General features: G+C 35.0%; 1 protein-coding gene across 2 annotated transcripts in view; it reads right to left on the minus strand.

Moving 5' to 3' along the window:
• The window catches only part of LOC142636016 (187-kDa microtubule-associated protein AIR9), a 35,283-nt gene that overhangs the window by 3,456 nt on the left and 16,428 nt on the right, over window positions 1–15,399 (minus strand). The window contains exons 16-35 of one of the 2 annotated variants that reach the window (XM_075810076.1): window positions 14,237–14,369; window positions 13,759–13,859; window positions 13,608–13,655; window positions 11,595–11,779; window positions 11,363–11,480; window positions 11,098–11,225; window positions 9,083–9,251; window positions 8,217–8,335; window positions 7,820–7,988; window positions 7,542–7,626; window positions 7,362–7,435; window positions 7,144–7,263; window positions 6,551–6,746; window positions 6,335–6,456; window positions 5,637–5,844; window positions 5,188–5,261; window positions 4,828–4,966; window positions 4,365–4,546; window positions 3,301–3,456; window positions 1,199–1,330 (exon numbers count right to left, since the gene is read on the minus strand). In XM_075810076.1, coding sequence (XP_075666191.1) covers window positions 1,199–1,330; window positions 3,301–3,456; window positions 4,365–4,546; window positions 4,828–4,966; window positions 5,188–5,261; window positions 5,637–5,844; window positions 6,335–6,456; window positions 6,551–6,746; window positions 7,144–7,263; window positions 7,362–7,435; window positions 7,542–7,626; window positions 7,820–7,988; window positions 8,217–8,335; window positions 9,083–9,251; window positions 11,098–11,225; window positions 11,363–11,480; window positions 11,595–11,779; window positions 13,608–13,655; window positions 13,759–13,859; window positions 14,237–14,369 — 2,658 coding nt within the window. Of the gene's footprint in view, window positions 1–1,198; window positions 1,331–3,300; window positions 3,457–4,364; window positions 4,547–4,827; window positions 4,967–5,187; window positions 5,262–5,636; window positions 5,845–6,334; window positions 6,457–6,550; window positions 6,747–7,143; window positions 7,267–7,361; window positions 7,436–7,541; window positions 7,627–7,819; window positions 7,989–8,216; window positions 8,336–9,082; window positions 9,252–11,097; window positions 11,226–11,362; window positions 11,481–11,594; window positions 11,780–13,607; window positions 13,656–13,758; window positions 13,860–14,236; window positions 14,370–15,399 lie in introns of both variants that reach the window. The other variant, XM_075810075.1, reaches the window with a different exon arrangement.

A 15,399-nucleotide genomic window follows, 5' to 3' on the forward strand; every position in this document is an offset into this window, starting at 1 on the left:
AATACAGAATGCAGCCCTAAAACCAAAAGAAAAAAGGGGGAAAATAAACGGAGTTAAAATTAAATCCTGCTTATCATTAAATTATTAATATCTTTGTGTCATAAAAATTAATTCTACAATGTTAATTTAAAAATAAAAAAATTCTGTTATAATAGATGAACAGAGGACAAAAGCTACTAAATATCTTTTTATTTTATTTATTAGATGTGAATTTTGACAAATCCACAATTAGATTACATTTTTTTTCTTATAACCCTCGTGCTTGCAAAATTTCTAGAATATCAAAGATCAATATTATGGTATCAATCAAATATTTAAATTTCAAGTTTTTGTAATGTTAAATTGCCGATTCTCCCAAAATTTTAAGCTATTGGGATATACTAAATTTAATCATTTAACTACATACTTCTAACCTGTAGTATAAAATAATGAATAAAAACTAAGTTTATGAATCGAATAGTAAACAACATCCTATTGACACAAAATTGACACACGTTTTAAGAACAAAAAGAACATACAATTCAACGGTTAGATTTTTAAAATATGTTGCCATGTTAATTTTTTTGTGAGAGTTATGTAGGCATTGGCTACAACCAAGTTTATAACCAAACTTTGTCGATTAACAAATCAAGTAATATATATATATATATCCAAATGGATTTTTCTTATTTACAAAACAACACATACTTCAGGTTCCTTGAACAACGACAAGAACATATAAGTGTGTCATTGCAAAACATAAACATATTATCTCACTTAGGTAAAGATACCTTGCAAAGCTTCAGTTACGAAATTGAATGCTACAAATCAAGGAATGTATAGTAAAAGATGGCAACATTGAATCATGGCAGGTAACAACATAACAAGAAGGTTCAGTTCCATAAACTCTTTCAAAACCTAATAAAGTTCAACTTATTAAAAGCAATCAGCATGTAACAAGGTAGCTTATAAACATCTATTGATAAAGGGGAATAAAAGGGGGGGGAAAAGGAGCACCATGTTCAAATATTCATACAAAAAGCTCACAAAGTAGGGTACATATTTGCTGCAAGAGGACACCCAAAAAGAAGACAGCTTCAACTAACATCACTAAATATAAAATGCAAAACAAACTAAAAAAAGGAACAGTTTAATAGCAAAGTTATTTGCAAAGTCATTGAACTTGAATAGCCATGAGAGATGGGATTCCAAAAATTACCAACTGCAATCGGATCAGTTGATGCAGAAACAGGCTGCCCCTCAACTCCATCCTCTCTTACAGGAGTATAAATGGCCACTAACCTGTAGCTCACGTCATCAACATTAGCTTCATACATCCTTCCTATTTCTCCTGCAATTAATCTTTTGCAATCAGAATTTCGAAGAAGGGAAACTTAGATTATCTAAAAATGTATCTGGCAAAGCAGAAATGAAAGAGACGCCAAAACAAAAAACTGCACTGTTTACTATCACACAATAATAATAATAAAACTATGCTAGTTTTTAAGATCAATTTAGGTCTAAAAAGAGAGATCATTGAGAGCACACAATGACAAGTTTTAAAAATCAAAATTTGTTTAGAATTTTTATAAATAAATAAAAAATACTTTCCGAAACATTTAAGAAACCTCAAGCTCTTAAGATTGGAATCATAGGCTTTCCTCAGACATTCTAGTTGTGTACAGATGATTTATGAGAAAATTCTACATAAAGCAACCACCAGGGCTTTTTGCTCAGAGGTGGCCTGGAGAGGTATGTAGGCTATGCAAAGCAATCTCCTAATGTTTGGTTTGGTAAATTCAATGAAGCAGTTGTCAAATTTGGGATGCGTCATTGCCAACCTGACCACTCTATTTTCAATTATACCTCTGATAGAGAGGAAATTCTCTTAATAGTTAAATTGATGACATTATTATTCTTGGTGATCACAAAAGCAGGGCATTGCTAAGTCAAGGCTGTTACTTCAAAACTTGTTACAAACTAAGGATTTGGGAAAGCTATGTTACGTCTTGGGTATCTAGATAGCATGACCCGAGGAGCTATTCTGTCAGAGAGGAAATAAGCGTTGGATATTTTGAATGAAATGGGTCTGGGTTGTTAGGTTCAAAACCTATAACGACCCCTATGAAACCCAATGACAAACTTTATACAAATGAGGGGGAATCATTATTAAATCCTGAAAGATACTTGTCTCTTGGTTGGTAAGTTGAATTACTTCACCATTACTTCCCTAAATGTATATTTTGCAATTAGTGTTGTGAGCCCTGGTTGGTAAGTTGAATTACTTCACCACTACTCGCCCAAATGTATATTTTGCAATTAGTGTTGTGAGCCCATACATGGCAACACAATTTATCTACATAAATGGATTGTCATCTTGTCCAAGAAAGAGGAAAGTTGTGTAATTGCTACCCGTATTTCTCAACAGAAGTCCAAGTTGTTGACATGTTCACAATCCACTGGACAAGGCTCATTGGGATTTGTCATAACAATCTGGGGTTAAATGATACAGATGCTCCAGCTTGAGGGAGTGTTACAAGTAAAATAGCATGAGTGAGTTGATGGTATTTATGTGCTTAACTTAAAAATATTACATGTGTATTATGGTTAATTAATTTAGGTAAAAACACTTTTCAATTTAGCTTATTTACAGATGCCATAAAATAATCAACACAAATTACAAACAAACCAAAATTGAAGTTATTAATTTTGGATGTCAAATGATTAAACTGTCTAGCCAGTACATCAAAAATCACATCTCTCTCTAGCCAGATAAAATAATAATAATAGCAATAACAAAATTCAATAATTTATAACAATTTTCAAATTTATGACTGACTTGAATTTATCGTGACCAAAGGAACAACTGCTTATGGATTTAAGCTCAACACAGGTGGCAAAATATCAGGTTTTTAGACAGGCTATTTATTTTAAAAGTATTCCTATCTAATAATGTGCTGCAACGACAAAGATTTGTACAGAGATCCAAATGAATTACAATCAATCCAATGATGATTTTTCTCATGTTATTCCACAACCAAACATTCCCTTGTTTCCTCTCTTACCTATTGCTAGTGTGACTCAAGAAGGGATAAATAGTCAAGAAAATCCAATGCATGCAATTGAGAAATTCACATGGAGTCCCCTAATTTATAGAATACACAAGCTTTTCACACATTTTCACCTAAAAGTTGTTTTCAGCTTTTCCACTCATTATCCCATCTTTTATTTTCAAAAAGATAAAAGTATAAATAAATAAACAAACAACACATTATCTCAAAAGACACGAGATCTGAACTTCTACTTAAAATTTTAGCATACCTGGAATAGAGATGAGATCAGGACTTCCAACCATTGATCTAAGCCATTGAATTCTACTTTTGCCTTCCTTTCCTCCACTATAAATGCCACGAACAGCATATAAGTTGGTGTGGAAACCTCTCCCCTCAATCTCCAGCTTATCTATTTTAGGGATCCCTACAGATAAACAAATAATTTTGAGGGAATAGAAAGAAGAGAAGGACAAGAGGAAAGATGCTTCCTAATACACAAAACTAACAATAATACTGACACTGATTATTAATAATAAGCAATTTAGCTGGAAGCAGTCAAATCAAATCAATACAAAAGGTTCGTACTTCCACATTAATTCACCAGAAGTTGGTTCAAATACTTCCAACACAACATCCAATTTATATGTCTTATACCCATGCCCCTTCTAAAGACTGTAGACGCCAATACTTCAAGAAAAAAAAAATTTAATGGTGATCAATCTAACTAAAGGAGCTAATGTACTCCACAAAGAAAAGCAATATTCCCATGTTTTAAATATCCAGATATCTTTAATCAAGAACATATCATGATAAAAAACAATGACCAGGGAATTGAGTATGTCACCATTTTCAAAGTTTATGGAAATTTTAAAATTAATTCTTGAAGCACCTAGATACTGTCCAAAGCAATACACTAATAGTATATAAATAGAGAAAAACTGAAATCATTACAAGAGATACAAGAAATGAAGTGGCAGCATCATTATAGAATGTTTAAGGAAGAAAGTGTTCAATAAAATTTCCCCAAAAGAGTTCTACCAGGAACAACCAAGGCAATAACCCACATTTCAATTAAATAATGTTAAGATTACTACTGCAAATGAGCTGAGCTAAAACCTTCTTAAATCATCATTGACCTTAGCTCAAGAAGCCCGAAAGCTCAGCTTTTTCCAGCCCTACTGTATTTAACTCGTAAATCATATTACTAAGTACTAACCTCACCACCTTACAATATTTTTCTAAACGGGTGAAAGAGAGAAAAATGACCATATGCTACTAATTGAGTAAGAAAGAAGTTCATGCGTCAATTTACAGCCCCAAATAGAAAAATACCTGGCAATATAGGGGCAGTCTCAGCATATACTGGCTCAGTTGATCTTCCAAACACATCAGTCACAATGCACTCACATCTCAGACATCGGCCAATGTCCTCAAGCCGCACCTTGTAGGAGCAAGAACGTTGTGTAGGTAATGGCTCATAGGACTTTCTATCTTCCATTTCTGATGAACAGAACCTGCAGTATCCCTTGTGTCATATATGGGGAACACAATACTATTTCAAAAGTTAATAAACCAGTGTGAAAGACAACTTTCTAAAGAATATATTTAAATATATCAGGACAATGAAAACTACAAAATGACAATCCAGATAATATTATTCCAGTGTCTTATTTCCCTTCAATAATATGCAATTTCTTATTGCTACTGAACGGCAAACAATTTAGTGAATGCCTTAAAGTAAGAGACCTACAACTACAATTCAATATGCTGTGTGGTAGTCAAAAGTGGCACTAACCATTGGTATCTGACATCTTTCTTGTAATTGCTCCAAACACGTTGTTGAGTCTCACTCTTTGGAATCACTTCAACGGCAGTGAGTACATCACCTTCAACTGCCTTTCCAGTGAGAGCAAGCATCTCCACTTTTGGAAGCTCTGTAGGGCAATGCAACACCCACATGTGAATTAAATAGTTCAAGTTCAATATATACAAAAAGTTAAACTAAATAGTCTTCTTATTCTATTAAATACATATACCAGCTAAGGATTGCACTGATGCAAGTCCAACATCGTGAATGACAAATGTTCATGTTATTTATGAAATAATTGCCATATCAATGGACCCAAGCTTCAGCATAACCAAATGGAAATTTTACCTGGGAGAATAATGTCAGTCGGCTCAGACAATCTGAGTTCTCCCACAACTGAATCTGAACGGACTGGAGTATAGCTGTCAGATGCATTAAAAAAAGTTCATTACAACAAGCTTCCCAAATAGAAAATAAATAAATATATATATACACACACACACATATATTATCCAATTAAAGATGCATATTCATTAGATCACATGATAGGTTTCAGATATGAATTATTCTGAATGGACTGGAGTATAGCTGCTTGTGAGATGCATTAAAAAAAAGTTCATTACAGCAGGCTTTCCAAATAGAGAAAAAAAAAAATCTTTTATCCAATTAAAGATGCATATGCTAATCTCATTGCATCACATGATAGGTTTCAGATATGAATTATTCTGGAATTTTGAAAGCAACTTTCTTCTTGCCAATAAATGACAGCAAAAAAGACTAAAAGGTAGAACAGTTACCCAAACAACAAACGGCAAGTGTAATCTGAATCAGTAACCTCATAAGTACTTGAGCTAGCATCGTTGATAAGAATAATAGTTCCCTCATTAGTTTCTCTGTACCAGCTGAAAAGGCTTGATCCCTCATATCCACCAAAATATTCACCTTCTCCAGAATAAACACCCGAAGACAACTCCTTCACACGAACATTAGAAACTACTGGAAGAGCTGCCACGGTATTTATTTAATGTATCAAATAACAAGACTAAAAGGAAATAACATATTGAATGCCTTAGTATGACAAAGGCCAAAAGTCAACTACAGATAGAAGACAGAGCACGTGACTTACATAGGACCTACCATTAAGGGCTCATGAAAAGGAGGTAATTGCTTGGGAAAAAAAACTAGTTAGAATGAATGACGACAACCACTTAAGCCTATCACTTGCTTAGATTTATAACAGAATCTATGCGCACTGTCAGAATTATGGTAAAATGGTTAAATTTACCATTTCCAAAAAGCTTGAGCTTTTGGGACAATCAATAATTTATCACATACTACAGAATTAATTTATGGAAGAGAGTTCCAATCACTGAATCAAAATTATATTGACATTATACCTAGACAAGGGAATCTCAGTGGTAGGTCCTCAAGTTATCCACTAAAATAAGAAATAGATTCCCAATTCCAAACTAAAGACTAAGAACTAGAGTTGTACCTGGGACAACTGGAGAGTTGGATATTGCAACCAATGGCTTCCCGCATTCACCATCAGCACGAGTGGGCAGCCAATATAAGGCCAAATAAGACCCCACATCTTCAAGTGATGGAGTGTAAGTTCTGCCACAGTTGCACGCAATTTACTTAACATTATTTTTAGAGATGGCAACATGCATTCCTAAATCTCAGAATAATAACATCACTCAGAACTTACAGTGTTTTACCACATATAACAACATCTTCACAAGCATTAGATATATCTATTAAGGCAGATCCATGCAGCTTATTTTTTGTTCTGTACCACATATATTGCCCAGCACCTTCTTGTCCACCAAAATATGCTTTTTGTGGGATTACCTCCTCATCCTCAAAGCAATCAGGAATTTCTAGGTCCACTCCTATGGGATCCGCTGTTTAAAAGAAAAATTACACGGAACAGGTCACTTGCATGAGTACAAGAAGTATTATAGAATGATTTGGAAACAAAATAGACTTGTGCAAACAGTGAAATAGGATTAACTGCACTGAATTGTACAAAAGAAAATGAAACAACAAATCCAATGGTACTAATATCCCAATGAAAACATCCTGGCAGTAGCAGAACTCAACACCATCATCTTTGCTATTTAGGTAGTCAAAAGTTTTTACACAAGCATGCACCACATTGAAGTTTTTAGACTAAACAAAACCTACACCAACTGTTTCATTTATTTCTATCATAATTTTACATGAACTTTGCAATCAATAGACAATAGTTTCTTTGCACTGCCCTAACAGACAAACAAATGACAGAAACGTTCAACTAACCCGGAGCAATTATGTCAGATGATATGCTACTAGGACTCCCCTTCATTCCATCTTGGCGAACAGGAGTGTAAACAAGTTCAATGCATCTTCCAACATCCTCAAGAGTCAAATCCAGAAAATCTGCTATAGAAAAGTTTTAAACCATTATTATTGTAAATCCAAATATGTCAGCAAAAAGATCTCAATCCATAATTCAAAAAAAAAAAAAAAAAACTAACCAAAAGTACTTAGTTTCTCTCGTACGCCATTACTTTTCACTCTAAACCATTCATGGAAGCAGTTACCTCTCTCCCTGAATCATAAAAAATTACTTCAATTTCAGGGGTAAATGTCAAAACAGTAAGACTAGGAATTACAGCCCTTATCAAATATAAAAGGTGTCAAATCAAATGTCTCACCCTCCGATATAAGATGCAATAAAGCTCACACGTTGCCCTTCTATCATTGATCCAAGAAACTCCAAAGACTGGCAAGTAGGGGGACCTGCATTGCAAGATAAATTCAAAATGATTGTCATATCTATTAAGTTTCATGCTCCTGCAGAGATAAATTTATTTATCATCATTGTCATGTATGTACAGAACTTTAAATAACTAGATTCCTGCTCAATAACCCATTAAGAAAAATGAAAATAAAGTAGATTGAAAATATAGATTAGAAGAAATTAACTTTCTACCAGGTATTATAGGTCCAATTTGTTCAGAAAGAACAATTGGACCACGAGCCCAGTCACTTCTCACAGGCTCACAAGAAACTGAAACAAAGAAGCCAATGTCCTCAACTGAGAGCATATATGATGCAGTAGTTGCACCCCAAATTTCACTTTGTATGCCATCAGAACTGGTCTGCATATACATTACATTGGTTAATCAAACCTACCACTAGTGAACAAGCTGCTATAACAGCAAGAGGAAAGGGAAAAAAAGGACATCAATTAATTGACAACACACATTGCAGCAATGAGTACAGTTCCTGTATGAGGAGCAGTCTCCTAAAGTTATTCTCAATCCAGTAATGGCTTGCAAGATGAGGATACAAAAAATTTACTAGTACACAATGTTAAGTGGAAATACCCGGAACCAGCGGAACACAGAATCTCCCTCTTCACCTCCCCAATATTTTTTGTCGACACTTAGCGTGGCTCCTTCAACAGCATTTCCAACTATTTGTAGAGACAGCAACCTTGGGCTTCCTATTCATCAAGATGCAATAAGCATATGAAGCAAATTTCTAGCAACAACAATACACAAAAATCACCACTGAGGATTTATACATGATGACTAGTTCAAGTATGTCCACCAAATATGCACATTGCACTCACATGATGAACATATACACATGTCATGCACGGACATTTACCCCAAATCCATATCCCCCACCAAGAAAACAAAATCACAATCACTGAGTGCAAATCTAGGTAACAGAAACTTCCACACAGAATCTACCGACCAATAACTCTAAAATTCATTAGTGCTCACAAGAGATAAACCAGCACGGTTATGAGATATGCACCTGACACAATGCTCTCAAATGCACGCTGCTCAGGAAGTCCAGTTAAGAGTAAGAGGTAAAGATTTTCAACAAACCACAAGCTCATTGAATTAGATTAAACTAATACTTAAGTAACATGCATACTAATACATCAGTAGCATATCTCTGTTTTAGCAAGATATGCTTAATTGAAAATCAAGAAATAATATAAGAGTAAATTTCTGCTGATTAAGAAAAATTTCTCAACTCACCAGTTTCTGATAGCTATATATGGAACATTTTTACTACACTTTTCCCTAACCATAATAAAATTCCAACCACTGACATTTTATTTCTTTAACAAATTAAAATTTAAAATCCTTCCATGCATCACTCTTATGTAAGAACCTAATTATTTATATAATTTGAAACGCAAATAAAATTTCAAAACCAAATAGAATGTATTTACCAGGGCGAAAACGTTCCTGCCCCATGCAACTTCTTGGCTCACCCTTAATCCCATCATCACGTATTGGAGTGCATTGGAAGGAAATGAATTTACCAATTGCGTCCTTGGTAATACGATACTGAAGAAGTCCTGAAACCTCAGGTATAAGTGAACCAGAATCAGTTTCAACCTGCAGATTCCCAAGAAAGTGCAAGTTAATATAAGTTTAACAATCTGATGAATGTTGTGTGCGTGCACACAAGCAGTTTGTTTAATCAGAAACAATAGAATTTCGCACAGCACCATGCATAGGAGAAAACCTCCACCACAAATTTTATGCTTGGTGTTGATACCTAAATTCTATCTATTTTTCTGTTTTCATTGCTTAATGAGATTTTAAGCAACCATAAGCACCAAATCTTAGGCCCTATTTCTTTGCTTTGTGCTTCTTTAGTTTCCCAAAACACATGTTCCCCTCTTAGATTTTTTCATCCTGCATCGAACTTGGTAACAGAGCATGCCCTGTCATTATTTTCCAACAAAGCCACCAAAACCTACCACCCTCTACACTGCCCAAACTTGACAGTTCGACAACCCCAACCATCATAATGAACCAAAACCCCCCATATACCCCACAACCACCAGCTGTCTAAAAAAATTTATAAAAAAATTCAGCCAAAAACCAAACTGTCATTGGGCCCAAACCACCCAAAGCCATAGATCACTACCCAATAAACAAAACACACACAAGCACAAAACCCAAAATTTGTCCAGCCCATCACCAAAGCAAGCTCATCAAAGTCTCAAACCACCAACACCGTTGCTTACAAAGCCCAGCCACAATGCAAGGTCTTATTACTTCATTGATGCTATTAGATAGATTTGATTGTTATTTGAATTTTATATACATACATTATGTAATCCTATTACTACCTTATTTTCTTTCTACGTTTTGCGTAATTTAAGGACTCTATTCAAAGAGCCAAAACTTAAATATTGTTTTGTAAGTAGTTGATTATAGATTTATAAAATTCATAATGGAGGTTTTCTTCAACAAAGTTTCTCTCCAAACTATTTTGGAGAGAAACCCATCAAACTCCTTGGATATCTTTATATTGAGTGTCAATTTTGAAAATCTAACCGCTAGATTATATGTTTTTTATTATATCCTTTGTGCTTGCAAAATTTAAAAAAGTTCAAAGATCAATTGTTATGTCATCAAACAAATATTAAAATTTTAGGTTTTTGTAATTTAAAATTGTTTATAAAAAATAAGTTTATTGATCAAATAGTAAATAACATCCAATTTGAACAAAATTTTATATGCATGTTAAGAACGTAAGGAATATGAAATTCAATGGTTAGATTTTCAAAATTCACATCCAAAAAAGAGATACATGGGAAGTTTGAAGAGTTTCTCTCCAAACTAGTTTGGAGAGAAACTTTGTTCTTTCTTCTTGGGCTTGGTGCTAACTCCAAGCAAGCTCCATGACCTAACGCTAGGCTCCTTTCAAGCTTGATGCTGATTCAAAGCATCTCTAGGTTCTAATGTTCAGAATCTATCTATTTTCCAGTTTTCACCACTTGATGTTGATTTCATGCATACCCTAGGTGTCAATTCCTAAGTCCTTTCCCTTGGATTTGTTCTTCTTTTGTTCTCTCCCCCCTCTTAGAATTTTTCTACCAGCATCAAGAACCAATGCATATCAAGTCCCTTATATCTGCATTATTTACTAGGAGTCTAGGATCTAGTGCAGATGTTTGAAGTTGTAAAATGAATCCTACCAATGTTAGGGTGGTGAGATGGCATTTCTAATGATTTGCAATGCAATGTGATTACTATTGATGAGCCACACAGTTTATAGTTATGGTCCTACGAAGAAGCTCTTATTCTTTTTTAGTAGATAAAATAGTTTAGAACCATTTAACATTTACATATCATGGAAACCAGTAAACCTAAACTGTACATAGAGCATTGGTTATTGGAAAAGGAAAGCGCACATAAAGCATTACACCATCTTGCTAAAAGTGTATACCTCGTGAAGATACCAATTGTAGATACTTTTACCCTCATGGCCACCTATGTAGCCATATGATGCTGTCAATATTCCATCTTCAGTGTAATCACCAGTAATAGATAAGAAATTCAAGCTAGGGGGAAGAGCTGCAAGAATGTAAAATATGAATTAGTAACAAATATTACAATAACATTAAGGTTTCAGACGTGACTCTGCCGCAAATCAAGAGGCTTGTTAATTGATTAGACAACATGTTGATAGAAGAAGAAAGAGATTTTCTTACTCTCAACTGCTCTATCCGATATAGCATATGCTGGTTCACCAGATTCACCATCTTGAGTAGTAGGAGTAAATTTGGCAACAATGCGATAGCCAACAGCTCCTAAGGGTATGCGGAACGCCTAAACAAAGAGCAAATTCCACTAATAATTCCCATCAAAATGCTAAAGCAAAAAGATTATGCCCAACAGTAGGACAACTACACACACATGCTAAAAAAAATTAACATCACCTACCTTTGCAATCTTGGATGTGCTCAATGCTTCAAGATCTTTCTCACCATCCAATATTAATGATCTTGTTTTAAACCACTGTACTCTGCTAGAACCCTCAGTTCCTCCAGTAACAATACCAGTTACAGTAATCTTGCTGTTCTCCCTCAATTCACCAATTATCTTTACATTTGTTACCTTTGGTGGTGCTGGAATTTGGCAAAGACAAGCATCACGAAAATGTGAAGTCAATAATGATTTTTTTCTTTTTTGACAAATAACGAAATTTTATTGAACAAAAAGGAAACACCCATGTAGACCGAAGGTGTACTCGGGGAGAAGTACTATCAATCTTTCAAATTACAGTGCACAAGCATATCTAGTACATTATAGCAGGGAAGAGATTTAAAGGCTTCTCTCCAAACCAATTGACCAACAAAGTGTGAAACAAGAGAGATTTGATCTCAAGCATAGACCATTTACATCCCTCAAAGCATCCTGCATTTTATTCCCACCAAAGACACCACATGATGCAATTTAGCAATGCCTTCCAAAAAGCTATAAAACAGTGCTTGCCAAAGGTACCTTGCCACGCAGCTAACAGAACAAGAGCCCTCTGTGGCATAACCCGACAAAGTCCAAACAAACTTCACACCATTGTCCATAGATCACACGCTACAGGACAGTGAAGAAGGAGATGGTCCACTGACTCCCCACTCCGATTACACTTTTAGCACCAATCTACAACGACAATAGCTCTCTTCCTTAAATTATCAAAGGACAAAATCCTCCCAAAGGCTGCAATCCATGAGAAGAAGCTACCCTAGGAGGAACCTTCGATCGCTACACCAACTTCCAAAGGTAAGACGTGCCGTAGTCAAGTAAAGGGAAAGATAGTACCCACGCACTTCAAAACCTTGGCTCTTAGCTGGCTTCCAATCGAGTGCATCAAGGCCCTCACCTTTAACTGGGGAGGAATGTATCAAATCCATAAAAGCCATTAAAGGCTCCAACCCCCAATCTTGGACTGATCTCAAGAACTGGACATCCCAATGAAGTCTCCCATTTGGGAATTTCATTGGGATATCCAGATCTCAAGATCAAATTTGATATGAAACATGACAAGAAGACCAAGTAGGATGGCAACAAGAAAATTAGTATGTTATAGAGGAAATATGTGTTGGATATTTTGGAAGAAATCTCTCCTACCAAACACCCACAAAAACCATTTTCACTCCCCCCTTCTCCATCCCCACTAAAATCACCCCAACCAAACAGACCATAAAGCTTTAATTCCTGAGGTCCTTGTATGAGTGGATGTCCACCACCAAACAGTTTACTTCGGAAATTTGATTGAACTTATAGACCTGTAGAATTTTTATTTACAGTTGTTGGTGTATCTCTAGTATACTTCCCACGTACATGGGTTGCGCCCTAAACTCTTTCAATAAATTACTTACTATCAAATCAGAAAGAATTGTCAATGACATTGACCGTCCACTGGAAAATTTGGATAAACATAAACTAAAATTTTTCAAAGGAATGAATTGATCTACCTAAATAAATTGCCAAAGAATTGGCTGCTGAAATTAGACCGCACTACTTTTTTTTTTAATTGTAGTTACATGCATAACTAGTGGATCTTGAACCCACAATCACACCACGATCACACCCTCCATCTTGCTCATGGGCAGGTCCTATAAGACCACACTGCATACCTTATTGATTTCCTAGATTCTTGCAATTTTTGTATTTGATTTGTTGTACCCTTGTTCACTCACTGTGTACTAGGGTGCTTCCTTCCTTTTTGGTATCAATATATCTTATTACTTATCAAAAAAATAAAATTGTGAAGTCTACCAGTGTGGCTGGCTCCTCTATATATTATTACTTGTAACTCAATTTGCACCTCCTAGTATTTCCAATAGAGATGTCTAAGGTTCGAATCCACCATCCCCCAACTATTAAATTATCAAAAATTCTCTACACACATATAGAGCAACTATAAGCTAAAACGTTATTGACATCAAGAAGTACCTTGCTTCACTACATCAGTCACTATTGATACAGATTCCCCTTCCTGCCCTGAAAGATACACCATTTATTATTTTAAATAATGATCTCTAAGAAATCTATGCAGTAAGAATATATAGAACAGATCCACAACACAGTAGGGCAATGGACAAACCTTCAAAATTGGTAGGAATATATACAAAAGCCAAGCGTCGCCCAACATCTTCTTTGGTCAAGGTAAACTCGGATGTACCAGCTGACACTTGTAAAAAGCCTCTGCAAGAAAAAGCCATAAAAACTCAGGTGGAGATAGCTGAATTGTAAAACAGAAAAACCTAAGGGAAAACCAATCTCTCATGGAAATAAAAGGTCTCTCTCAGTGTTTTAAAAATGCTCTTGACAGTGGTTTTAAATTTTAGAACAGAAAGCAAACAAATAAGGCTATCCCTACAACAATAAGACAAAATTAAACAGATTTAATGAGGAAATTACGAAACAAAAAAAAAAATCCCAATATTAAAAATGATCAAGGCCAAAAAAAAATTAAAGAAACAAAATAAATAAATAAAAATGAAACTTCACCCCTCAATCATGATGCAAGAAAACCACAGCATGAGGAAAATTTTGGCAAGACAAAATATGTGTATACTAACCCTGTATCCTTCTCACGTAACCATTCAAACTTGCTGGGACCCTCTCTTCCTCCAAGGTAATCACCAACTCCTTTGATTGTACATCCTTCAACAGCATCTCCAATAATTCGGACATTACTGACTGATGGATGAGCTGCCATCATGAGATAAGAACCAACAGTATTTGTTACCATGCACTTTGGGGAAAAAGGAATAAAAGAAGAAAGGACAACAGCTATAGAAGGTAAATAAACAAAGAATAAGTTCAGACTTTAGACAGCATGTGCTCTATGAAATCTAATTAAAGTTTATGACTGTGCTAACGTTGAAGTACAAAGTTCTCTAAGACAATTCCAAAGCATGCTGGCAAGAATTTTCTGGATAAAACCACAGCCACAGACAATGAGTTCTAGCTCAAATGGAACCTCCCCCTCCCTAAGAATGGAATGGAGGATGTGGTCATAGGTTCAAGATCAACCAGGATGCTTAACTCACCCAAGAAAAGGCTAGACTACCAATTCCATCAGCATTTCTAAATATAGGACAAAAAAACGCAAACCCTTAATTCAATTCCATGACAAGTTTTTTAGTATTAGATAGAAGAAATCATTCCTTTTTTATGCTGGTCACCCCTTTTTTTTTAAGGTTGAGCAGTGAAGAGCAGAAAATGTGATGCTGTGGGGAAGTAGCTCAAGAATGGGCCTCACAGCCAAGGTGTATTTTGGTTTTTGGATTTTGTTATAGAATCATCTGTTATTGCTCTTAAATTGATATATGTTTAACATTATATAAATAAATGTTTAACAATATATAAATAAAAGTATATTTAATAATTAATTAACACATGTATCCCAGCCATGTCGTGTCCTAATTTTTCAAAAATTGTCATATCGCCGTTTCGTACCATGTTCGTGCTTCCTAGTTCAGGTTGTGAGATTTATGAGCAACTTTCTGCTAAAATAGAATTTTTAGTAATAAGACTTGAGTTCCTCCAGGCATTAGCTCTCAATTCTACTATCAAGTAACGGACTTGTGATATAAAATTTTGGTAAGTCATGATATTTATTTGAAAAGCTTATTATGCATTCAAATGTTTTGATAAGAAATGTTGCATAAAATCATGTTTCAAACAAATGTATATTCTTGATTTTTTGAAATCCAAAGTTTCTCATGCTATGATATAC

This window comes from Castanea sativa, chromosome 5 (genome assembly GCF_040712315.1).
Source record: "Castanea sativa cultivar Marrone di Chiusa Pesio chromosome 5, ASM4071231v1".
NCBI classification, from domain to species: Eukaryota; Viridiplantae; Streptophyta; class Magnoliopsida; order Fagales; family Fagaceae; genus Castanea; species Castanea sativa.